Source organism: Nestor notabilis, unplaced genomic scaffold (genome assembly GCF_000696875.1).
Source record: "Nestor notabilis isolate BGI_N333 unplaced genomic scaffold, ASM69687v1 scaffold7375, whole genome shotgun sequence".
Taxonomy (NCBI): domain Eukaryota; kingdom Metazoa; phylum Chordata; class Aves; order Psittaciformes; family Psittacidae; genus Nestor; species Nestor notabilis.
Genome location: NW_009927803.1, coordinates 1 through 23,673, shown reverse-complemented (window position 1 = coordinate 23,673; position 23,673 = coordinate 1). Strand labels below are relative to the sequence as shown.

Here is a 23,673-nt window from a genome sequence, read left to right as displayed (position 1 = left end):
ACGGTTCGAATGCATTCCCCAACATAGTTCACTGGGAAGGGAAGTACAAAATGGGTCTTCATCTGGCATGGTTTGAAAGTAGGATCCTAAGAGAAAGATGCAATTGTGTCACGGTTAACAGAGGTGAGACAATTTATCCATTTGAGAACTCAGGCTTTTCTGGAACTATGCAATTCTGCCAAACACACAGACACACAAATGCTAAAGCTGCCACTTGACCTACACTGCAACCAGTGACACCTTACTTGTGCCCACATCAGCAGTCTGGAACGCAGAACTGCCTTGGGAAACTAATGTATGTGGACACTGTACACATCAGCTACCCAGCCCTATGCACCAGCTTCTCAGTTGTGCAGATCTTATATTATTACCAAAGAGTTTTGACTGGCTGCGTAGCGTACCCTGCCACGTTTGACAGAAACAAGCCTTCCTAACTCTTCACTTCTATGTCCACATATGTAGATGGTTACCACATCATATTTCAGTCCCTCTCTCAATTTTAGATATCGAACACAGATTCAGAAACTGAAACCCACAAAAAAATACAAACTTTTTATGAATAGCAGCAGCTATATGAATTTCTGCTCAAACATTCCCTGCAATAAACTCAATTCTTCCTTACAACCCCACTTCAAAACCCCCAGTCCTCTTCATGTCTCCAGGCTTCTCCAGCACTCACTTCTTTGCCTCTTTCACACATACTCCTGCCTGTGTGCTTACTTAAGCATAAGCAGAGCATTACACACTTCCAGTAGCTCTTACCACCCCATTTCAATACTCCCAAGCTTTTCCTAACTTGAGACTGGTTCCCCAGCCTCTAACACAACTCTGGCTGATCAGGCCAAGCAGAGCAGCCTATCTATCACTAGTCAGCAAGCAAAAACATGGGCTGAGCACTCTCTGCCTTTTTCTCAAAGGACAGCTCAGGGTATGCAGAGCTGGTTTTATCTCCTGTAGCCAAATACAATTTCCATTTTTACTTAATTGCCACTGATGCTCTTCTGTCAGGTGTCATCGACATTCAGAATCATTTAGGGAGGAATGAAAGGAAAAAAAAAAGTAAGCATCACCTGTAACAGACAGCACAAGGGAGTATTTGCCTGCAGGCATGGATGTGGAGTTAGCTAAAAGATCTTCAGGCCAGAACCAAAGAAAAGGCAACAAAAAGGATGACACAGAGGGATTAAGAAGTTCAATGGCTAGTTTAAGGAAACAATTCAGAGGGTGGAACTGAAAGGCACCTTATGTTTCAGTGGTGTGCTTCTAAACAGTAAAAGAATCTGTAACGGCTTAAGATCTAACAGCTTAGTATCAGTAATAGCCCTGTAAAGCCAATGTCCCCAGCCAACAACTATACTTACATTAACTAGCTTCCTTGTGATCTGCAAACCAGTAAGCATTTCCCTTCCCACAGGTGTGACTTCTGATGATTTCTGCAAGAGACCCAGCTCTCATATTAAAAGATGATTTAACAATTTAGACCGAGAATACTACAAATGCAACCCCTACCACTTAAACCTCTTTGAAACTATCATCAGACTTTGTCTTCACAAACTTTACCAAGCTATTCGATTACTTCTTTATATTTTAATTTCTAAGCAAATACCCAATAAATTACCTTTTGAGAGCAATTTGGTACTGAAGACACCAAGAGATTAAATGAGTCCCAGAAAGTCTCATACTATCATTTCCCTCATGGCTAGGGAACTGGAAGCTTACACAGTCTTGTCAGAAATTAAGACAGATCTGTGTATTGACACAGCAGATCCTTTGTCAACATTGTTGAATCAAGCATTTTGTGCCAAATGTCCTGAACACTCAAATAACGAAACAAATTCCTACGTAACTGAGGAACCGCACATCATGCCCTACTTCCTTTTGGCCAACATTTCAAGTGAAGTTCAGCTAAAAAAGAAATTACAGTTAATGCAACAGAGAAAGGAAGAATTTCTTTTCCCACGTCCCATGCAAAAGCAGTGACCTCAGGGTAAGGCTTGACAGCTGATCTACAGGATTACTACTGTCTACTTCACTGAGTTGAAGACAGCACCCGTGGCAAAACATACAGCAGCTTAGCACAGAGCTGGCTCTTGCAAATTTCTTCAGACATCTTTGTATGGACATACTGTCTGAGTTAAAACATCCTCTTTCGATTGCATAGTTGTCTTTACACAACACCAAGTCAACTGTATTTGATGCCCTAGACACAAATGAAGTAATGTCTTACCTCAATCACATGGGGACGAACAGGTTTTCTCTCTTTTTTACTTCTAGCTATACCCTTTATAAATTTCTCTACTTCTTTAGATGCTTCTGATATTTGTTGAGGTGCTGCATTCACTGAACATCTGTTAAAAACACATACAAAGTTTTTAAATATGTTTTTGTAATTTACACCCCTTTTTCTTCTCAAACATTTTCTATGAAATCATCAGAATGTTAGATCTGTGGTCACTGATAATCACTGCCACAGAAAAAAAAGCAATATACTCATAATCCAGTATTTAATGTGCCAAAAAAAAAAAATAAAAAAAAAATGTCAAAGTCCAATTGCTTTTCTATTGCTTGCCCAAAACACCTTTGGAACTAAAGTTTACCAGCAGCTGTCAAACCACTTCTGTGCACAGAACAGGACCACATCAATTTTGCAAAATACAGACGTCTCACAAAGAAACAAATTCCCTCTGTATTTTCACTCTACAGGCAGACCTACCATGGTTTTGAACAGTATAGTTATTTCCATGATTTCATTCACCATTTCATGCTTTGCAAAACAAAACTTTCCAACTTATGTCACTTCAAAAGGACCTATTTTTGTAACTAATTCATTGGACACTAAACACCTTAAAGTGCCCTCTTAACTTTTTCCAATATGTGCATAAAGCAGATTTCAGAATGTCACTGTTCTCCTTTTAGGAGGGAAAAAACCCCAAACCAAACCAAAAGAAAAAAAACCAAACCAAATACTACTGTTACAATATGATATAACATCACCTGTGCAATGCCATGTTTAAGGAAAAAAAAAAAAAAAGCGGGGGAGCAGAATTTTGAGTATTTCTATAAAATCCCACAGGCCATTTGCACACTTTTGGGACACCAGTTACACAGGAAATATGCCTTAAATTTCTCATACCTGTTAAAAATTGAACAAAATAAGCCACAGTTACTACTTTATAAGGAAGGAGAATTTAAACCAGTAACATTTTTGTATTTTGTCCCACAGACAACCTGTTTCACAAAATCCCCATATCCCATGAAGCACAAAATGCACATTCACAGGCCACGGCCTCTCTTTAACTAAAATGCCTCTTTTCTTTTTCAGCTGGAACTCACCTGATGTTGTCACTATTTAATAAATACTTCTTAATGCGTGGTAGCTTGCGTAGTACCGGTTTAATATCAGACATTTCTGCTATTCTCTTCATCAGCTTCACCTGTGCAGGAAGGGAAGGCAGGAAGAATTCAGATTAAGCCAAACAGAAGAAATGGCAAAACCAAGCACTAATTCCGAAGTCCAGGATTTGGGCCTTGCTGAAGGACACTAAGAAGTCTTCACCTGATCCATCCCACTGAACATTTCTTGCAGTTCTCCAGAAGGTGTAAGGTTTTTGCTGGCTCTAATAGAGGCATATAAATGCCCACAGTCTGGAATCCCATTTGACAGCTCCTGGGCAGTCTTCTTAACCAGCACTCTGAAATGTTCTTCCTCCTCAAATCGGGGGCTGAAAAAGAGTAGAAGCAGGTCTCTGAATCTCATGCAAAAGCACACCAATGGAATTTATAATACTGAATCATCCATCACCCCAAGTTCAACAAAGGGCTTTTAAACTATTGGTTGTCCATTTAATGCACTATACAGTCATGCAAATGATGGAATACTTAGGTTTACAAACTGAGAGCCACTAAAGATATAGTTATAAAAAGAAATCCCGAAGTAGGATCTCTAAGAGGAGAATGGTTGGGGGAAGACGGAAAAAGAGAATCCCAAAACACATGCAAAAACACAAACAAATGAAGCCCCATTTACTGTACTTGTTAAATATTTCACTCCATAAATGCATCATGTCTGGCAGATTTCTATCCAAGCACAGAGATGAAAAGAGCACACCCTGAAGGAAAAAATAAAAACAAAACACAAAAAAAACCCTTCACACAACACAACCAAAGCAATGGCCTGTGAAATGCACAGTAACTTTTAAATGAAAGCGATACAATGATGTCAACCTAACGCTACACATTACAAAACCACTTTAATGTTGGCTGTGCTACTAAAATCAGAGCAGACATGAAATGTGATTTGTTCTTCACACAAAGCAAGCCTGTCACTTCCTCCTCCTCAACAGTGAGTACCCGTTTAGAAACGGAGTTTCTTATTTTTCACGTAAAGTACAAATGAAACTGCTCTGGGGATGTACCTTTCTGCAAAGGAGTCCCCCTCACTCAGCTCTGGGATCCGTGGGAAGCACGCCAATGCCCAGCAAGTCTGAGAAAATCCTTAAGAAATAGTGCTTGGACTGTTATGTCCAATTCTAACGACCTTGCAAATATTCTGTGCTTCTGAACCACACCAACAGTGACATACACACGTTAACAGCCATCTCTATGTATAACACCACACCATTCTGTTCTCTACCTTCTGCTTCCACGATTTTTTGCAGCACTCAAATATGGTGACAGATGCTAGTGAAGCACTGCCTTAAAATGGATAGCCACACCAAGCACTCCCCCTACGCTAAAACATGAAATCACTGTAATGGCCAAATTTAAATCTCACACAAAAAGGCACTGGTCCTTTTATGCACTTTTCCAATTCCTTTTATACAGAGTTTCCAATGCACATTAGCTGACCCTCTACCTGGAAGCCCTGACTGACCCTTAACTACAGAGCTGTTATTGAAAGAGTAACATCTTGACGTTTATGATTAATATACCTGTTCATACACATCCAGGTGTGAATCATCTGGAATGATATGTGGGCTGACAGACATCCCGCCTGTTTTTAGTTCTATTTTCTGGGCTTGTTCTCTGTAATCAAGGGCTCCACATCCCATTCTGTGAAAAACAAGAGAGATTTACTTCCATTTTCAGCGTATGACAAAACTTGAATCCATATGGCATTTGCAAAGTAGACTGTTTAGGCCAATACCAATTTAACAACTAAACAACTGGGGCATTATCAAGGAACCATAAAAAGTTTACAATTTATAAAAGCTTCACACCAAGCTCTTCAATTAAAGCATCAAAATGGTGTACTAAAACATGTACTTTATGTACAGGCTTGATGCCAACATCTATATAGAACATTAAAAACATTACATAAATTGCTATAACCAATAAAAAGAATAGGTTCCTCCAGCTCAGGTCACTTGGTCTGCTCTATGCCACTCTTGCCACTCTGATGGGGTTAGTGTTTCGGTGAGTACCTGGTGAAATTAGACTAAAAATCTATCCAAGTGAAAACTTTAATTTTTGTTAGGCTATTTTTCACTTATATGGATTTTCCAATCTCTTCATGTTGATGCTGAGGAACAAGGCAATGCAGAGACTGATGAAGAAGGGGAAAGGAGCTGGCAGCTCTGCAGGGAAGAGGGAAGACCATTGTTTCTGTAGGATGCCAGCTTACCATCATCTCCCTTGTATACTAAGAATAGATGCTGAAATTATTAAAACCAGTATTATTTCAGTAAGCTGTAACACAGCCTTGTTGTTTCAGCTTCTAAGAAAGTAAACCTCTCACTTTGTAATGACATTGCAGAAGAGCGGCACATATGGTTTGAGCTCCTCAGGAAGTGTGTTCAAGCTGGAAACAGCTCTGAAATAAACCACCCCATTGGTTGGCTGAGCACAGTACTGGACAGGAGTTTCATCAGCTGCGGATAAGAAAAAAAACGAAAGAAGCAAAGATCAACCAACAGTTTCCTACTATAAACACATAAAAGCAAAACAATTTCTTACAAGATCTTCCCATTAAGAGTTATGTTCTGTTGGCACTTCAAAGCCATTTCTGTTTATATTTTTCCCACTGCACTGAATGCTGCACTGAAGTGGTGGTGGTTGTTTCTGTCCATGATAAGGTAATGCATACCTGGACAATCTGAAGAGAGAATTCTGTTGACAGAGGCCACATTTCCGAGGCAACACTCAAACAAAGGAATGGCAATTTGTTTCTGAACAAGTCAAGAAATTTTCTCCCTTATTTTTTGCCTTTATCACCTCAAAAGTTGAGGAAAGCAGGTTCCTGCACTGTACATTCTCTCTAAGCTATGGCATTAGAATATACACTCTAGAATTTTCACAAAACCAGGTGATTCTGGCATCAAAATTATACAGTATTTGACACCTGCTGGCAATTTTTGCAGGAATGTGTCTGCTAGAAATACACTACAGAACAGTATTACCTGCAAGATATTGACAGAACTGTAAAAAAATTGAGATCTACAATTTCTTGTTTCCTGTCAATCCACAGGGTAGCCACTGGCAAAGCAGGGAGAAACTGGAACTGCAGTTATGAAGAACGACAACTTATTTTTTTCCCATAGCTCTTGTACATTGTATTCTGCAAGAAACGGGTACGCAGGAAGAGCAGTAAGGAAGGCTCAATGCACAAGCTGCCAGCAGTGTCGCACCCTGGATAAGTCTACGGTTAAGAGGGGAGATCGCCCAAGAGCGGCAGAGCATGTCACCTAGAGGCTCCTCTGCCTGCAGGGCAGGCAGCAGGGAGCTTACTAGCATCGGAACTATAGACAACAAACAGTACATATGCTTTGCAAAGTGCAAAAAAGAGGAAAAGCTGGGCAACAACACAACATTGCTGCTCTTTTCAGGACGAAACAGTGGTTACACCAACCTACAAATGTGGTCTCCAGCACAGTGAACGGGATTTTGGGTTCAATGTCGGACACTTTCAGAGCTGGGAGACAAGAGGTATCTTGAGGTTTGCTCTGAAGAGCAATTAATTCCAAACCTAGTAAGAAGACAGAATACCAGTTTGTCATTTTCAGCTTCTAGTGAAAGTGCTGTCAAAGCCTTCTGCAGTGATGCAGATCAGAAAAAACACAAGAGTTTGAAGTTTAGAATTTTCTATCAATTCTTCCAAATATTTTACTGAAATAAATTCTGCAGATTATCACATCACAACAGCAAACAGAACACTCAGTCTATCTTTGTAAATTCTTTCTAATCCCCCCTTCATATCCCGCTTGCAGTAACATGCAATTTAAACACCAAAGAAGTGACATCTGCCAGCCTGTTCTGACACCCAGCTCTGCAAATACCAACCCAGGCAACCCAGACCTTGCAGATAAGAAGCTTCTTCCTATTCTATTCCTCCCAGTTCTTACTCAAGTGCTCTGTCAGTACAGTGAAGCAGCTAAATTGTGTTTAAATTTATGTTTCAGCCTTTCAGATTCTAGCTGGCCACCTCCAAGTACTCTTTAATTTATCTTCGTTAAGTAAGACTCATCTGACTTTCTGCTCCCTTATCCCCCGCCTAGTACCAAAGCTTCAGAAGACTTGGGAAGAGCAACTTCTTTGGAGGATTTCTGTGACCAGATCACTGTTCTCACAAAATTAGATGAGTACCCAAGGTGTCCAGGTTCAAGTTATTGACTGGAATAAGTTAAACACAACCCACCAATGACTTTTTAAGTAGACAAAATAAGAAACGCAATTACGAAGTAAGAGTTTTATAGGAGAATGGGGCAGACTTATATGCTCAAAAATAAGTAACATTTTCAAGGTAAATGGTGGAAATAATCTTGTATTTAGTGCAAGTTAACATGGGAAAGAATAAGCAGATCAATATTTTGAAACGATTTCCCTTCTTCTGCCCTAGTGGAGACATTGATAATTCTGGTTTTGTGTGTTGAAACAAATGGAACATACCAATTATACACTGTAGTGTAAACACTGTACTGTATAGCCCCATAACAAATATACACAAACTTCCAAGAAAAAAATCATCCCTTTCAAAGCAAATGCTGGAGAGTGTCTGAGAACTGGAAATATTCTACAGAACACCAGCCAAAAGAATTGGCTGTGTTTTCAAGCAGTTACTCAAAAATATGAAAAAAGCACATTCACCTTTTTCAAAGATTTGGGTTTTTTCTTCTTCAGAAAGAGCATTGACCTTTTTTTCCAGCTTTTCTGCTTCCATTTTTGCTTGTTTATCATGGTAGTCTTCCTCTGGACTCATTGACAGAGTCAATCTATGTGGATTATCCTGCAGAAATGTATCACAAAACAAAGCATTGTTAATTTTGAGGGTATCTGCCTCCTGTTTTGCCTCAGATTGTTGCTTCATCAGCAGTAGATAAAAACAGTCTGTGCATCATTTGGCTTGCATATTATCAAAAGTATCACAAACAGGCAATCTGAACTCTTCATTTCATACAGAACAGCCTGCTGCAAGGGTGGGGAAGAGAGGCAGTTCACCGCAAGAACAAGCATGAACAACCTTCTGTGAAGTTTTAGTATAGAGTCAGAATCCCTCAACAGCACACAGTACTCATTAGTTTAATTAAATCAAAGTTAAACAACTGTACATAACACTACAGAGCAGCATGCCCCAAGTTTTATCTGGAGAATGTTTCAAGATGGGGCATCTATTAAATGCAGGAGGGTTTCATTAAACACCTCTTTAAACCTGCCCAAGCTTGACTGCACAGAGATTCCATATGATGTAAAATGTGCATGCCTCATCCTGCTCAGAAATGCTTTACATCAGTCTTACTGCCAGAGAGTTCCCTGCATTATGCAAGTGTCACAACTGCTGTTGAATTTCTTTGTTTATACCAGACTGTGGAATTTTAATAACAAAATTACTCAAGCAGCTTCCATTTTATATAAAACTGGGAGGCCAGTCAAATAACAGTGACCTCAAAAACTGCCAACTTCAAAGTAGGAGTCAAACAGCAACATTTGTCACTGATAGACACTTTGTTACATAGACAATGTAACTGGGTTCCCTTTTATGAGTATCTCTCCTGTGCTTACGTGCAAAGACTATGGAAACCTGACTGACTACAGAACTGAAAAGGGAAATGCAAAATTACCCAGGCATAGTAAAATGGAGAGGATGAACAGCATTCTCTCCCTCACTCTTAGCCCTCCTGGTTTATTAATCTCCAGGCACAATGTACAACAGAGTGTAATCTTCTGATGTAAGAACATCCAACTATTTTCACTGCTTCCTACCCAGTCATGTTCTTGCCTTAGTCCCCTTGTCAGAACTGCACAATAAAGCACATTCTCAAAAATACTGCACCTGTGTTTATTCCCTACAAAATCCAAAACCTTAACAGCTCCCTACTACTTTCAGACATTAACAATGCCTTTAGAAAAGCAGATTTCAATTGATGCCACTGCCTCTTGTCTTTGAGCATAGGAGAACCAGCACCCACTCACTATTATATCAGGTTGGCAATTACTTATAATAGGTCTTCTTATCAGAAAAGCTTAAACAGTTGACTGGAAAAAAGGCAAAAATAAAAAAGACACTAACAAAACAAAAAAAAAAAAAAAAAAAAAACCCAAAACAAAAAAAAAATTGCACAAAAAAAGGCAAAACAAAAATAACACCACAAAAAAACCAAAAAGAACAAAACCCAAAACCACACCACAAAACACAAACGAAAACAAACAAAAAAAAAAACCTAAACCAAACCAAACCAAAAAAAAAAAACCCCAAAATAAAAACCAAACCCAAACCACTTCTGCATTGATAGTACTGGATTTTTAATTTCTGACATTAGTTAGTTCAGGTCTTCAGAACCATTCCATGTTTTAATGCCTTCACCACTTCTACTTCTTCAAGAACTCCAATAGGACGTATGGAGGGGAAAACAAGAAAACGAGCAGAAAGCAATTGGCACTGACAACACAATTCAGACAGCAGTTCAGTGCACATGACAAGCACTAGAATGATCTTACTCAAGGAAAAAGAGATACATCTTGCTATGCCAATACTAAGAAACACGTAACTAGGTTTATAACTCTGTTCACATCTGAGCTTCTCATTAGGAAATACTCATGTTGCATCAGGCTTCCCAGTTCAGTAAAACACTGGTATTTTATTAATGTTCTAATATAGATGCTTTCAAATGTCCAAACAGACAGTATTTTCCACTTCAACCATTTCAAGTTAACATGCCTCATTAAAAGTGCTGCTGTTCATCTACATCTGAAAATATGCAGTATGGTTATAAGAAATTACCCTTGAGTTTAATTTTAAAGGTAAGACTGTGATTTAAAAATTAATACCAAAGATACTTGTCTATAAGTTTGCCTACCTTAAAATATGTTTTAACTTTTTCCTGAAGAAATGTGGGATTTTCTTTAAGGCACTGCCTGAACCGAGAGACTTTATCAGCAATCTTCAGAAGCTCCACTGGATCCCCATCTTGATTCCAGCAGGAGGCTATATACTGAATAGGAAAGATTAATTAGGTAAGCAGGACAACCCATCTGCATTCTATATCTGACAACACCTGTGTTCCAAAACCACCTTATGACTTATATCTAAATAGCAGACATATAATGAGTAGTTCTATATGCTTGGAGAGGAAAAAAAGAAAAAGCAGCTGAAATCTTTGTTCAGATTAAAGGATTATAGTCCAGCATCATCTGTCCCATATTCTCTCCTCAAATTTTACCGTATCAAACCACCTTTTTTTTCTCTTCCTTCTTTGTTTTGCATATGTGCGTATATCTGCAGTCTGGAAATCTATCATTTAAAATTAATTCATTTTTCAGCCCAAGAAAAAAGGAAAAAAGAAACAGATGGTAGAGACAAAGCAATACATAAATTTTACAGTCTATCGATTTACTGTATCAGATGAAATGATTTATAATAAGGTAACTCAAACATGTAACATATCTGGGACTTTGGAGAAAGAAGACACTAAATAACCAGAAATATCCCCAGGATATTTCTTTTGGAAGGATTTTTATTCTAGTTTTATTCTTTAGTTTGAGAGTATTAGGTTTGCTGAAGTTGCTATTGAAAGTTATTCAAACACATCACAGTGCAAGTTATCAAAACCTTCTTCATTTCTACCCCATATGAATGGGGTAAAAATGAATAAAGGTAAAATAAAACAAACTCCAACACATATGAAAAAGCCCTTAAAAGCATTATAGAAAACAAATGCATTTGAACTGTCAAAACCACCTTTTCTTACTGCTTTAGATACAAGCTGGTACCACAAGCCTTCCAGACTTCTTCAGTAATATCTATTCCCTAATGTGTTTTAAAGAATAGTATTCTTTTAGAACACACTCAAATTAATCCTTTTGAAATAAAAGCCTCCTTATTTGAGGCTTCCATAGGGTCATTACAACAACCCAGTTCTGGTTCTCAGTAAGCAACCAAAAAGCCTAACCATGTATCTAAGAGCATTGCCCAAACATTTCTTGAACACCGACAGGCTTGGGGCCTTGATCACTTTCTTGGTGTCATGGTTTAACCCCCGCCAGCACCTCAGCCCTGCACAGCTGCTCACTCCCTCCACTCACCACAGGATGCAGGGAAGAATCAGAAGGGTAAAAGTCAGAAAACTCATGGGTTGAGATAAAGACAGTTTAATAGGTAAAGCAAAGTTACAAATGCAAGCAAAACAAAGTAAGGAATGCATTCACCACTTCTTGTGGTCAGGCAGGTGTTTGGGCATCTCCAGGAGAGCAGGGCTCCACCACGTGTAACATTTACTTGGGAAGACAAACACCATCACTATGAACATTGCCCCCTTCCTCCTTTTTCCCCCCACCTTTACTACCAAGCATGATGTCAAACAGGATGTGATAACCCTTGAGTCAGTTGGGGTCAGCTGTCCTTGCTGCGTCCCCTCCCAACTCCTTGTGCACCCTCAACCTCCTCACTGGTGGGGTGAGAGGCAGAAAAGCCCTTGGCTCTGTGTAAGCGCTGCTCAGCAGTAACTAAAACACCCCTGTATAATCAGCACTGTTTTTATCGCAAATCCAGAACATAGCCCCTTACAAGCTACTATGAAGACATTTAACTATTCCAGCCCAAACCAATACACCTGAGGAGCTTGTTCCAGTGCTTGGCCACTCTCTCCATGAAGAACTCTTTCCTAATATACATTCTGTACTTCCCTCATGCAGCTTGAAGCTATTTCCTCCTGTCCTATCATTACTGGACACGAGAAAGAAGGCTTCAGTACCTCCTGCTCTTGTCCCCATCATGAGGGAGTTATAGACAGTAATGCAGTCACCTCTCAGTCTCCTCTTTTCTAAGCTGAACAAACAGTATCCTCAGCAGCTCCCCATAAGTCACGCCCTCTAGTAATTTCAGCATCTTTGCTGCCCTCCTTTGGACATGTACTAATATTGTTATATGCTTGTATTCTGGAGCCCAAAACTGCACACAGTGCTCAAGGTGACACCACACCAATGCTGAGTCTGGGACAATCACTTCTTTCTACCAGTTAACTATACTGTCATTAATGCACCTCAGGATATGGCTGGCCCTTTTTGCCTTTATGTGACTCATACTGAATTTACCACCAACAAAAAAACTCCAGATCCCTTTAATCATAGAATCATAGAGTAGTCTGGGTTGGAAGGGAACTTTAAAGGTCACCTAGTTCAACCCCCCTGCAATGAGCAGGGACACCTTCAACTAGATCAGGTTGCTTAGAGCCCCTTCCAACCTGACCTTGAATATTTCCAGGCCCTTTCTGAAAGGCTGCACTCCACTCTCAGCACCAGTCTATATGTACATCCAGGATTATACAGTCCCAAATGCAGAATTCACATTTGTCCTTACTAAATTTCACACAGTTTGTGATTGCCCAGCATGCCAATCTATCAAGATCTCTCTGTAAGGCCTCTTTACCCTTGAGGGAATTAACAATTCCTCCTAATTTAGTATCATCAGCAAATGTACCTAGTGTGCACTCAACTCCTGTGTCCAGGTCATTGATAAAAACACTGAAGAGAACTGGCCTTAAAATTGAGCCCTGGGAAACACTCCTAGTGACTGGCCACTAGCCAGACATTACCCCATCTACTAAGACTCTTTCAGCCCCACCTTTCAACCACTGGTTCACTTATGGTGCTGTGTTTTAATCAATGTATCACACACAGGAAAGTTCTGATTTTGAAGCTCTCACAGCACTGGAATACAGCATGGAAGTGAGAGAATTTTTACCACGACATTTAAAATTACACAGGCTGTCATACACGATAGCCAATATTGTTCACAAAAGATAAATAGTGGCCCACTAATCTGGTGGCATATCTACACCTGGGCTGGGGCAATGACCAGTAATCAGTACAAGCTGGGTGATGAATGGTTGAAAGCAGCCCTACAAAGAAGGGCTTGGGGATACTGGTAGATGAAAAACTGGATATGAGGCCACAGTGTGCACTTGCAGCCCAGAAAGCTAATTGTATCCCGGGCTGCACCAAAAGAAGCATGGTCCACACACTGAGAGAGGCAATTCTCCCCCTTTACTCCACTCTCATGAGACCCCACCTGAAGTACTGCATCTAGCTCTGGGGCCCACAGCACAAGACAAGACATTGACCAGACAGAGCAGATCCAGAGGAGGGCCACAAAAATGATCAGAGGGCTGAAGAACCTCTCCTGTGAAGACAGGCTGAGACAGTTGGAGTTGTTGATCCTGAAGAAGAATAAGGCCCAGGGGAGACATTATTGTGGCTCTTCAATATATAAAGGGGGCTTTTAAGAAAAAACTTTTAACCACTGCCTATACTCATGAGACGAGGTGCAACAGTTTTAAACCAAAAGAGGGTAGATTTACATTAGACATAAGGAAGAAATTCTTTATAATGAGGGTGGTGAGACACTAGAACAGGCTGCCCTGAGAAGTTGTGAATGCCCCATCACTGGAAACATTCAAGGCCAGGTTGGATGGGGCTTTGAGCATCTAGTGGAAGACGGCCATGCCCATGGTAGGGTGGTTGGAACCAGATGATCTTCACGGTTCCTTCAAACCTAAACCATGCTACGATTTCATGGTTAGTTATAACTAGGTCCCTTTCAGGCCCTTTTCAAGGTCAACTTCTAAAACATGACCTCAAGGAAGCAAACGGAAGTATAACCCTCCTCTCTGGGAGTATTAACACCAAATGCTGCATGACTGGTCTTTAAAAGCAACAATTGTTTAAGAGCTTTCTGTTGTAGAATTAAGTCTTAATAGCTGAATCAACTTCAGGACTTAAAAATGTTGAAAGATAAAATATATGTGTAAATATTTCATCTGACAGAGTAACTTACACAATCTGAAGACATGCTAGAAGCGTTGGCTACCAAAGTCAGGCACGTTTTGCTAGATCCTACTGTGAAACGTGACAGGCAATTAAATATCCACGATTTGTCTGTTTCACTGTATGGCAATCTGATTTGAAACAGTTCTTGGTTGTGCTCTCCCATTTATAAGTCTCATGTTAATCCAGGGCTCTGGCATACAAATTTAGGTAAAGAACCAAAGGAATGAACTCCTGTTCATGTTGAAGATGATGAGCACTTGAGAGACAGAAAGCAAAGGAGCTGCTAAGCAACTGAAGTTGTTGCAGAGCAGAAAAAAAAAAACAGAGGATGCAGGAGAACAAGTGGCAGCAGGAAGCCCTTATTTCCAAACCGACTGCAAATACTGCAGGTAACTGGTTCCCAGATTTACCAGTGACCTGCAGACTTACAAAGACACCACATTCTGCTGTGGAACATGTTTTCTGTAACAGCTTTGTATCAGATTTTGATAGAGTTTTAGTATAAAAATTTGAGGCCAAGAATTGGTGTGTTTTCACTTGTGAATCTTGAAATTAAATTACAGCAGTACAACCCTAAATTCCATAGAAAAGTATGGGCCTTCTATTTGATTTTTAAAAATACATAGGCATCCAGCTAAAACACTAAGTTATAAGAGCCAGTATGGCATGCCTCCTTCAGAAGTAATCAGTGCTACTGCAATTAAAGCTACTATTCAGGCAAAGAGAACAGTTTCACTGCCTGCTTAAGTCATATGGTGTAGAGTCCAGTGATAGCTTAAAGGCTACTGAAAAGAAGAAAGAAAGATGTACCTGAGATGACAAAGAAAAAGCCCTTAAGTTAAAAGTCACAAAATGATCCCCTATTTTTTTAAAGACATAGACAGTAGATTTCTTATCCATGCCTAAAAAAACACCTCACACAGACACATATATGGACTTACAGATGTCAGGGCAAGTCCAAAACTTGTAGACTGATGCTTCAGCTGGATTTCAATTTTGTGAAGTAGAGCTTCAATCCTATCTTCCTCAAATCCTTTACTTTGGGAAGGGGTGGTAAGAGAAGGAAATCATATCCATTAACACTAATCACTTAAGTTATGAAAATGAATTATAACATCGATAAAGGAAGCATTACAACATAATGTCTTCCACACTGAATTAGAATTGATATGAAATAATCTTATCATGCTGTGTCATTTAGTGAAACTGCACTAATATCATTAAACTCCTGAAGGTTATGCTGATGAATATGCTACAATAGAGGAAGTAGCAGATGCAAGTTTTGAGAGTATTGAGCAGTGGTGCATTTAATTTCACTATATTTTTAAGGTATGTTATTATATATATGCCTGTAAATCATTATTAACATCTAATTGTGAAAGACTGTAGGGAAGAACTAATGGCATTCTCAAAAATTTAGTATTACTCACGCAATAACTTCATCAACTGTTCTGGCAATTATCTGTTTCACAGTATCGATGTCTCTTTCAGCAATACCCTGTAGACCCACACTGAAATAAGCTTCTCTTGTTGAGCCATTAAACCTAGAATAAAGCATATTCAACTCAGAGAGAAGTACTACAACTTAAGCATTAAACCTGCCAACAAAGGCAAAAGAAAGGGAAAAACACCCATCATTTTCACATACACACACGCAGGATTTTAAAAGCTAGACAGAAAGAAAAATAATTACCAAAGAGGCAAGAAATGGAACTTAAAAGCATTTTTTTTTGTTCAGTTTCAGTAGTAGCAGCCACTGTTAAGAAAACATACAGCATATATTAGAGAAAGAAAAACAGTTACGGAAGAAAAGTTGGTCTAAAAGCTGGTCTGTTCTTGCCATCCATATGTAAGTACTTTCAGATAAAGAAGTCTCTGGTTTTATGGCGAGAATTTTAGCTGCCTGTGATGACAAACATATATTCTACTCATGCAGCTGAGTGGAATCGTACTTTTAAAGCAGTGCTTGTAAAGTAAGTGGTGAAGGTGAATGAAGTGTTCCATGTTTGTTGCAATTATTTTTCAATAGTACTTAAAACCACAGAAGATAATTTTGTCCAAGCTGTCAGGCAGGGTTAATCCTAAGAACTCATCTTTAGAGAGACAAATGGACGCTTGCACAAATACAGAACACATAGTTTGAACCAAAGCCAACAAACAAAAAGCATTGTTCTGGTTTTGGCTGAGACAGTTAATTTTATCTAAACACCCACTATTCCATGTCTTAAAACCCCAGAAAGAATTCAACAGCAGACTCAGGTGCTGAATTCTTGAATACTGATCTCTGGACTCAAACTTACTCATCTACATTGATCCATCAGCATAGTCACTAAGGCAAATTAAAGCCAACTGACTATACACTTCAACCCCATATTATTGCAGTCAACCTGGAAGAGGCTCAGCTAACAAAACATACAACTGAATCACTACTTCAGTGTCTAAACATAGATTTCTACTGCCATGCTCTTTAAAGTTAAGATGCCTGCATGGCACTGTCATGCATGACACAGGACTTGCAGGAAGCCCATGACTTCATGCAGAGACAGTTCAAGCCAGGCAGAGTACTACATTAAAATCATAGATGATTATATTAAGGTTTCCCACCCAAATACCTAAGACAGTCAGTGGAGACAAACCAGGTGACTCACACCCTGAACGCGCTGCTTCCTTTCTGCTGATGATAAAGGCAAACTACAATGAGCAGCTGAGTGTATAGTTAGGTGAAGACAACCCACCCACCCTTAGTCTGCAGCACAAAGCTTGCTCACACTGGCTGCCAGAGCTTCAGTTTGAATGAGTAAGTGTTGGCAGAAATACCCTTTTGTACTGAGGCGATGGCAAGTTAATGGCACCTAATTGCACAAAAGTACATTTGCGCCAAACCTACCACCTACTAAATCACAGAATTAAAGCAAAAAAGCAAAGGTAACACAGTACAGAGAAGAGCTAGCAAACTCTTCTGAGTAGTACTAAATGGCCAAGATGAAAACTCCAAGCAAATTAGGGCACTGAATGTATACCATGGTCTTATCTACCCATTTTTCTTGTTCATAAGCTTTAAACAGTACAACTTTGTTTAAACTAACATAGCTTCTATCAAATTATTTTGACAAGCCAAAAATTACACTTGAGAATGCTTTATAGTTCAGCAATAGAAACTCTTAGGATGTTTTAATATTAGAATACTATTCTAGCATAAATTGACTGTATGAGAGATGACTTTTCACAACTTAACACCAGTTTTTAAGTTTCCTAATACTGCTTATAATGATGAAATGTAAATGGTGACACTTACCCAACATCAGGAGAAAAATTTGTACCAACACCAGACTCAATTAAGGCTTTGTAAAAAGGAGAATTTGGCCCATCGACCAACAGCGAAGACAACAGGCTTAGCGTGAACGTTTCAAAAGTGTCTGTAATACTGAAGAAAAATTAATAGTTCTTAAAAACCATCAAGCTACAAACATGTGACACCCAGCATCAATGAGTTCATTTCAAAAGAATTATTCTTACAAAACAATGCAAGGGAGTGCAAGGGAGAAATGACTGTCAGTTATAAACACTGCACCAATAGGGAAGTAAGAAAGTTCTGCATCTTTCACTTGTAACTAGCAGTAAAGCAAGTTGAATTAGCCTGCAAGGGCAAAGTTAGTAGTAGGGTCATATGGAAAAGGTTGAACATGGCAGGAAATTGAAAGACAGGAAGCCATTGCTCCCAACAGCCTAATCCACTAAACAGTTCTGTAATTTAACAGCTGATTTTCCTTATCCTTATATCCATCTGATAAAGACAGGAAAAATTCTGCTTAGCAATTAAACTTCTATTCACTAAAGCAGGATTTGACGGGCTTTCCCGTGGCATTATTTACCTTCAAGATGACATTTGTGAAGAGGGATTAGAGGACATGAAACATGGTGCATCTTGCCCAAAGTTCTAAAATAAGCCTTTGATTCAGAATTTCATTTTGATACACTTACTCTGTCAACAAGTAGCTGACACTGACAGTAGTCTGCTTAGAAGGATCCGCAGCAAATGAGTCTAAGCCACATGTTACACTGTGTTCTCTCTGTAAAGTATAATAAATACATTTGATGAAGACTGAACTCAGAGCAAAAGTTACAGATAAAAAAAATGACTGCTTGCATCTTCATGTATCAAGAAAATCTGGCCATAATTAACACTCTGAGCTGGGTTTCAAAGAAATGCTTACACTTCTGGACAAGCCAGGGAGAAAAAAAGGAAGGGAGAGAATGGAAAAAAAAGTATTTTTTCCACCAGTGTTTGAGAGTTTAGGTACCATTAGAAGGCATATTTTCTGACACTAAGTACCAGCATTGCTATCAGTAGCACTAAATGCTTCCCATTAATAAAAGCTTCAGAGCTTCAAATGCTGAGGGACTTGAAAACTGCAAATAAGAAAAATAACAGCACACAATCATTACATTACTGAAAGTCAAAAGTAAGTGTAGTTTTTCCCTTTTGTAACCAAAACTAAAAATATTTCAGCTCATTTACACACAAACACATTTCTAAACAAAAAAGTAACTCCCATAGCCTGGGCTAAAATATTAACCAGTTATATACAAGTTCTGCAATTCCAAGACTGCATGTGTACCACTTCTTTTTGTTTGGGTTTTTTTTATATTTTATTTTTTATTTTTACTTACAGGCTTTTCCCAGAGTTTCTGTTTTGGGATGTTAGTATTTGACTCAATTCTTCCAAATTTTATCAATGCTTCCTCATGTATTTGTTTCAAATGTTGCTCCAGTGGAAAATTACCATAAGTGAAAAATCTGCATTTCAAATTAAAAATTGGCATTAAGTATTAGATTTTACATGAAATTTATAGTAACAACTTTTATTATATTCTCCTACGTTAAAGATCCACTGGTTTGCCACATACATAAAACTCACAGATAAATTACACATTTTCCAGCTTCTGTTTTATGCTTTGGAGGCCACAAAATCTAGAATTCGTTTAGTTGCAGCAATATATAATCTTCCAAGAAAAAAATATTAATAATTGAAGCCAGAATCCCAGTGCTCTGAAGGTTTAGAAGACAAAATCCTTATGGTCCTCACACATAATGTATAAAATACGCTTATCCATATCTCGACTGATCTATAAAATATGGCTTGGTTCTGCAGGTGTCTATGAAGCATGTTCCCATGCCTATAAGAAATACTGATGACTTCCACTGGATTAAACATGAGCACAAGGTACATTTCACTCCTTAATTAAAATCTAAACACATGTACAGAATACTAGGGATGATGAGAAAAACAAAGGGTGGTCATTCATGATCATGACACAAGTTGATGTTCCATAAGTGAATTAATCAGACTATGACTGACCACTGATTTGGTAGAGAAGAAAGAACAATACTATAGATTTCCCTGCATATCACTTTCAAATTAACTTTTAGCTTAAATACCTTATTACTACCAACAGAATTAGTATCTGACTCAAATGAATATCCACTATTTAGAACCTGGTATAGTAATATGTGATCCAGGAGCAAATGAACAGCCATTCATTTTTATCTCCTTTTTAATCTGTGTTGACTTTGAGGAGGGCAGGAAACCCTAACTCATTTATACTGCATGTATCAGAATGCCCTAACATTATTGCCAAATATTTATTAGTATGTTCCATTTCCCCCACAACCCATATGAGTTCAAGGTGAAACATCTGCATACAAAAATCCCCAAAGCAAATCCTCATAATCAAGCACGCAGATGCACTCTAGAAAGTCATTCACCTCTCTCTCCTGCCTTCAGTTCACCCCTCATTGCTCTTCCTAGCACAAATTCCTTGCTTCAGTTCTGTCCTAGCTGCTGTAGGGCATAGGTTATCTAAGTTGCTGGCCATGTGAATGGAAACACTATATTGCTGTTTTTCCCCTCACAAACATACTCACAAAGTGCTAACACACTACATAACCTAAAATATTAGTCACAAATTTCAGATACCTGGAATTGCTTGGATGATAATGTGTGGCATGGAACTGTTTAAGCTGTTCCCACGTAAGATCTGGAATACATAATGGATCTCCACCAGATATTACACCGTATGTGTGATCAGGAAGGATTTTATTCTGCAGGTGCTGTGCAAATATCCTCTCATTATCTGTCTTAAGAGGAAAACACCACATTTTAGTAAAAGTCATCAAAACATTTTAAAAATAAAAGGTGCTTCATAATAAGATCTCAGAGCTCTAACTCAGACAAGAACTCCTCAGATGATCATTCTGTTCTGTAGTCCCACATACTTTAATAAATACCAATGTTTTAAATTTAAAAGAAAATTCTACAACAAAATCCATTAACAAGGTGCTCTTTTATATGTAAACAAGCTTCTGACAAGCTAGCATTAAGAATAACCATTAAGAATAACCATGTAATAGATTGTTGACTTTACTGAGGACTTAAATTTCATAAAGGAGGAACGGAAATCTCTGGTGCAATAACGTCATTGATAACCTGCAGCTTAAACCACCATGTATAAGATCTCAAACCAAACATTCACAAAACTTACAAATGCCCCTTTCATTTCATTAAAAACAACTCCTTTGAAGACTAGAGGTGTCTGAGGATCAGCTGGGTTTTCATGCTCTAATCTCCACCCTTCTTGCCTGAAAAAAATAGCAGGAAGTGTTGGGAGTTTGAAGGTTTTGGGTTTATTTTCTTCATTTTTTTAATTTTTTTTTAAATATAAGGCTTGCATACACCTTAAGCTGCCCACGTCTTACCAGAAATCTAGTTGCCGCAAACATGGAAAGAAAGCTGCATCCAAGTACACTGACAGGAGATTCTGAAAATCCTTGGGATTTTGCGTTGAAAATGGGTAGAGTGTGTAATCACTAGCTGCATATAAATAAACATTAAAGATCAGAGTTTTAGGAAGTCCAAGATGCATTTTGCCCTCATTTATTTTTTATTTCTCATCCATATAAATAACTGCAAGAGAAAAACTTACTAAATGAAACATATTTTTGCTGAGGAATATACATAAGTTTAACACTGCAATTATTTTGCCATGAAAACTTTGCTTTTGCCATATATAATTAAATGCATTGTTGTATACTATACAGATCCAGCTCTACTGGGACTTTATAAGTGCCAAATTAACAAGAACTATTTTGTTGCCTTGCTTTGTTAGTTTTTTTATATCTCACAACATTCACACTTAATAATAATGGCTCTTCAAAGAGAAATTGAAGAGATCTAATAGACAGCTCTATTGCAATAAAACCTCTTGCACTTCAAGTGTCATTATTTACTCTAGGCTCACCTGTGAATGCATTCATAAAAGTGGACAGTGACCTGTTTAACATTTTAAAGAACGGATCTCTGCAAGGATACTTCTGAGAACCACATAACACAGTGTGCTCAAGAATATGTGGGACTCCAGTGCTGTCCATTGGAGTGGTTCGGAATTGTATACTGCAAGACAGAGAGCACAGAGGGGAACGTAGTTATTTCTGATGAGAAGTCCACTCACCTCTTATCTGCAGCTGTGATTTATGGGAACATTATCACCGTCTAATAGCTGACATGACACAAAGCAGGATGCAGAGTTAGAGTTCTGAAGATGCGCGAGTGCTCAGCCGTCTCTTCCAGAGGCTGCACAACCTACGCACTTCTATTTGTGGAGGTAATACAAAATTTTTCAGCACGTAACTAAACACTTTTACCCAAATGGCTCGGAAAAGAAGACTTTGTGGAAAGTTCTGAAAAAATGAACTGGTCTACATCTTGTAACTATAAGGCAGTTTATCAGAAAGTCCAGTTTTCAGGTCATCAATGCAGAATAAATGATAAGTAATTTGAAGTAGTCTAGTGTAGAGCCATAAAGATGGCTGGAGCCATGCCCTGCAAAAAGAGCCTGAGGACATTTAGCTCATTTAACCTGAAGCAGAAAAGGCATCAGGGGACTCCATAGCTGCCTTCCAACACCTACAAGGTTATGACGAAGACAGGTTCTTTGCATAGGTATGCCTGATGGATGGGCAAGAGACAACGTTCATAAATTGAAGTAAGGGAGGTTCCAACTCAATATTAAAGAAAAAACAACCCACCATATGGACAGTCAAACATTGGGAATGAGCTGACCAGAGAGGTTGCATAATCTCCATGTTTGGAAGCTTTCAAGGCCGCCTGGATAAATGTCTGAGGAACTGCACCTGAATTAAGTGCTGACACTGTTTTGAGCAGCAGACTAAACAACAGACCTCATGACACCTGTTCCAATGCGAAAAACTCTAAGCAAGTCCCACAAAGGAAGAACTATCCTCTGTTATCACAGAAAAATCCAGTTATGAAGCTGGATTACAATTTAGAAACCACAAGGTTTTGCTGAGATGGAATGTGCTAAAAATGTATTAATGTTTTACCTGAACAGATTATTGGAGTCCTCCCGGGCCACATGTAAATACCTGGCTCCTGTTCTGTCATGACTAAGCTTCACTGCAGTGAGGAACAGCTCAGGAACAGATGTCACCTGCATTAGAAGAAAACATCTGCATCACAGTGTGACTCTTAACTAGGTCAAATAAATCATGCATGATAAAGCAACGATCAGTTTTATCCTGTATATAATACTGCCATGTACAGTGTTACATAAATTCTTTGTTCCTATGACATGTGGGAGAAAAAAAATATGTAAAGGAAAAAAAATACTATTTTAAGAAACAATGAAAACAAGACTACAACCAGAGAACTACACTCTTTTGGTATACGTATATAGACCAGAACAATTCCTTCTGAAATACAAAGAAAAGGCACATATTCAAATGCCAGTGCTTAGGGCTTTTAAGTATCAATGAACCCAGTTCTACCACTAGCTCCATCACCACCAATCACTTTTTGCAAATTACCTCTACTCTCTGCTTCTGCTTTTTACTTTCAGAAAGCAATTTGACATATTATTCCCACTGCAGGTCATTAACAAAGGTATTAGAAGCAGCTCAGGAGATAAAATATTAGTTAAATACATTTCATAAAGCATCACACAGTGAAGTTCTGTCACCTGTCAGGACTTTTGGAAGACCACACCAAATGCTCAGCATTTTTGGCAGACACACAAACTTCTGGGATGCGTTATTTACTTTATAATAGAGTTAGACCCATACAGGAACATGTGTTAATGTTACCTAAAGGATCTGGTTGCAGAGAAACAACTATAAGTAATGACTGTATCACTTTTTAACTGACCACCCAAAGCATCTGTGACAATATTGAGTGTGTAGCCTCCTGGACTCATTTAGGTACTTTCCAGCCAAGCGAACATTTATCTGTACACACACTGAGGATGCAGCAGGTGGAGGTCGATACTCACCTGCTTTACAGTGAACCCATGGATCTGCTCGCCCACCCGGTACTGCAGCGCTCGTTCACTAGCGGAAACGCT

General features: G+C 38.8%; 1 protein-coding gene across 1 annotated transcript in view; it reads right to left on the bottom strand.

Annotated features, from left to right (window-relative positions):
* PITRM1 (pitrilysin metallopeptidase 1) overlaps positions 1-23,667 on the bottom strand; it is a gene marked incomplete at its 5' end in the record, with an annotated part of 28,973 nt that extends 5,306 nt beyond the window's left edge. Inside the window, 22 exons of the mRNA XM_010014219.1 lie at positions 1-86; positions 1,362-1,433; positions 2,228-2,348; positions 3,334-3,434; positions 3,557-3,722; positions 4,033-4,109; positions 4,932-5,052; positions 5,738-5,870; positions 6,848-6,964; positions 8,083-8,221; positions 10,290-10,424; positions 15,198-15,294; positions 15,687-15,800; positions 17,552-17,680; positions 18,238-18,326; positions 18,928-19,054; positions 20,235-20,395; positions 20,800-20,896; positions 21,014-21,128; positions 21,556-21,707; positions 22,658-22,764; positions 23,602-23,667. The exon at positions 1-86 is cut by the window's left edge and continues 36 nt beyond it. Of these exons, the coding sequence (XP_010012521.1) occupies positions 1-86; positions 1,362-1,433; positions 2,228-2,348; positions 3,334-3,434; positions 3,557-3,722; positions 4,033-4,109; positions 4,932-5,052; positions 5,738-5,870; positions 6,848-6,964; positions 8,083-8,221; positions 10,290-10,424; positions 15,198-15,294; positions 15,687-15,800; positions 17,552-17,680; positions 18,238-18,326; positions 18,928-19,054; positions 20,235-20,395; positions 20,800-20,896; positions 21,014-21,128; positions 21,556-21,707; positions 22,658-22,764; positions 23,602-23,667 (2,522 nt within the window). The remainder of the gene's footprint in view (positions 87-1,361; positions 1,434-2,227; positions 2,349-3,333; positions 3,435-3,556; positions 3,723-4,032; positions 4,110-4,931; positions 5,053-5,737; positions 5,871-6,847; positions 6,965-8,082; positions 8,222-10,289; positions 10,425-15,197; positions 15,295-15,686; positions 15,801-17,551; positions 17,681-18,237; positions 18,327-18,927; positions 19,055-20,234; positions 20,396-20,799; positions 20,897-21,013; positions 21,129-21,555; positions 21,708-22,657; positions 22,765-23,601) is intronic.
* Between the last annotated feature and the right edge of the window lie 6 nt (positions 23,668-23,673).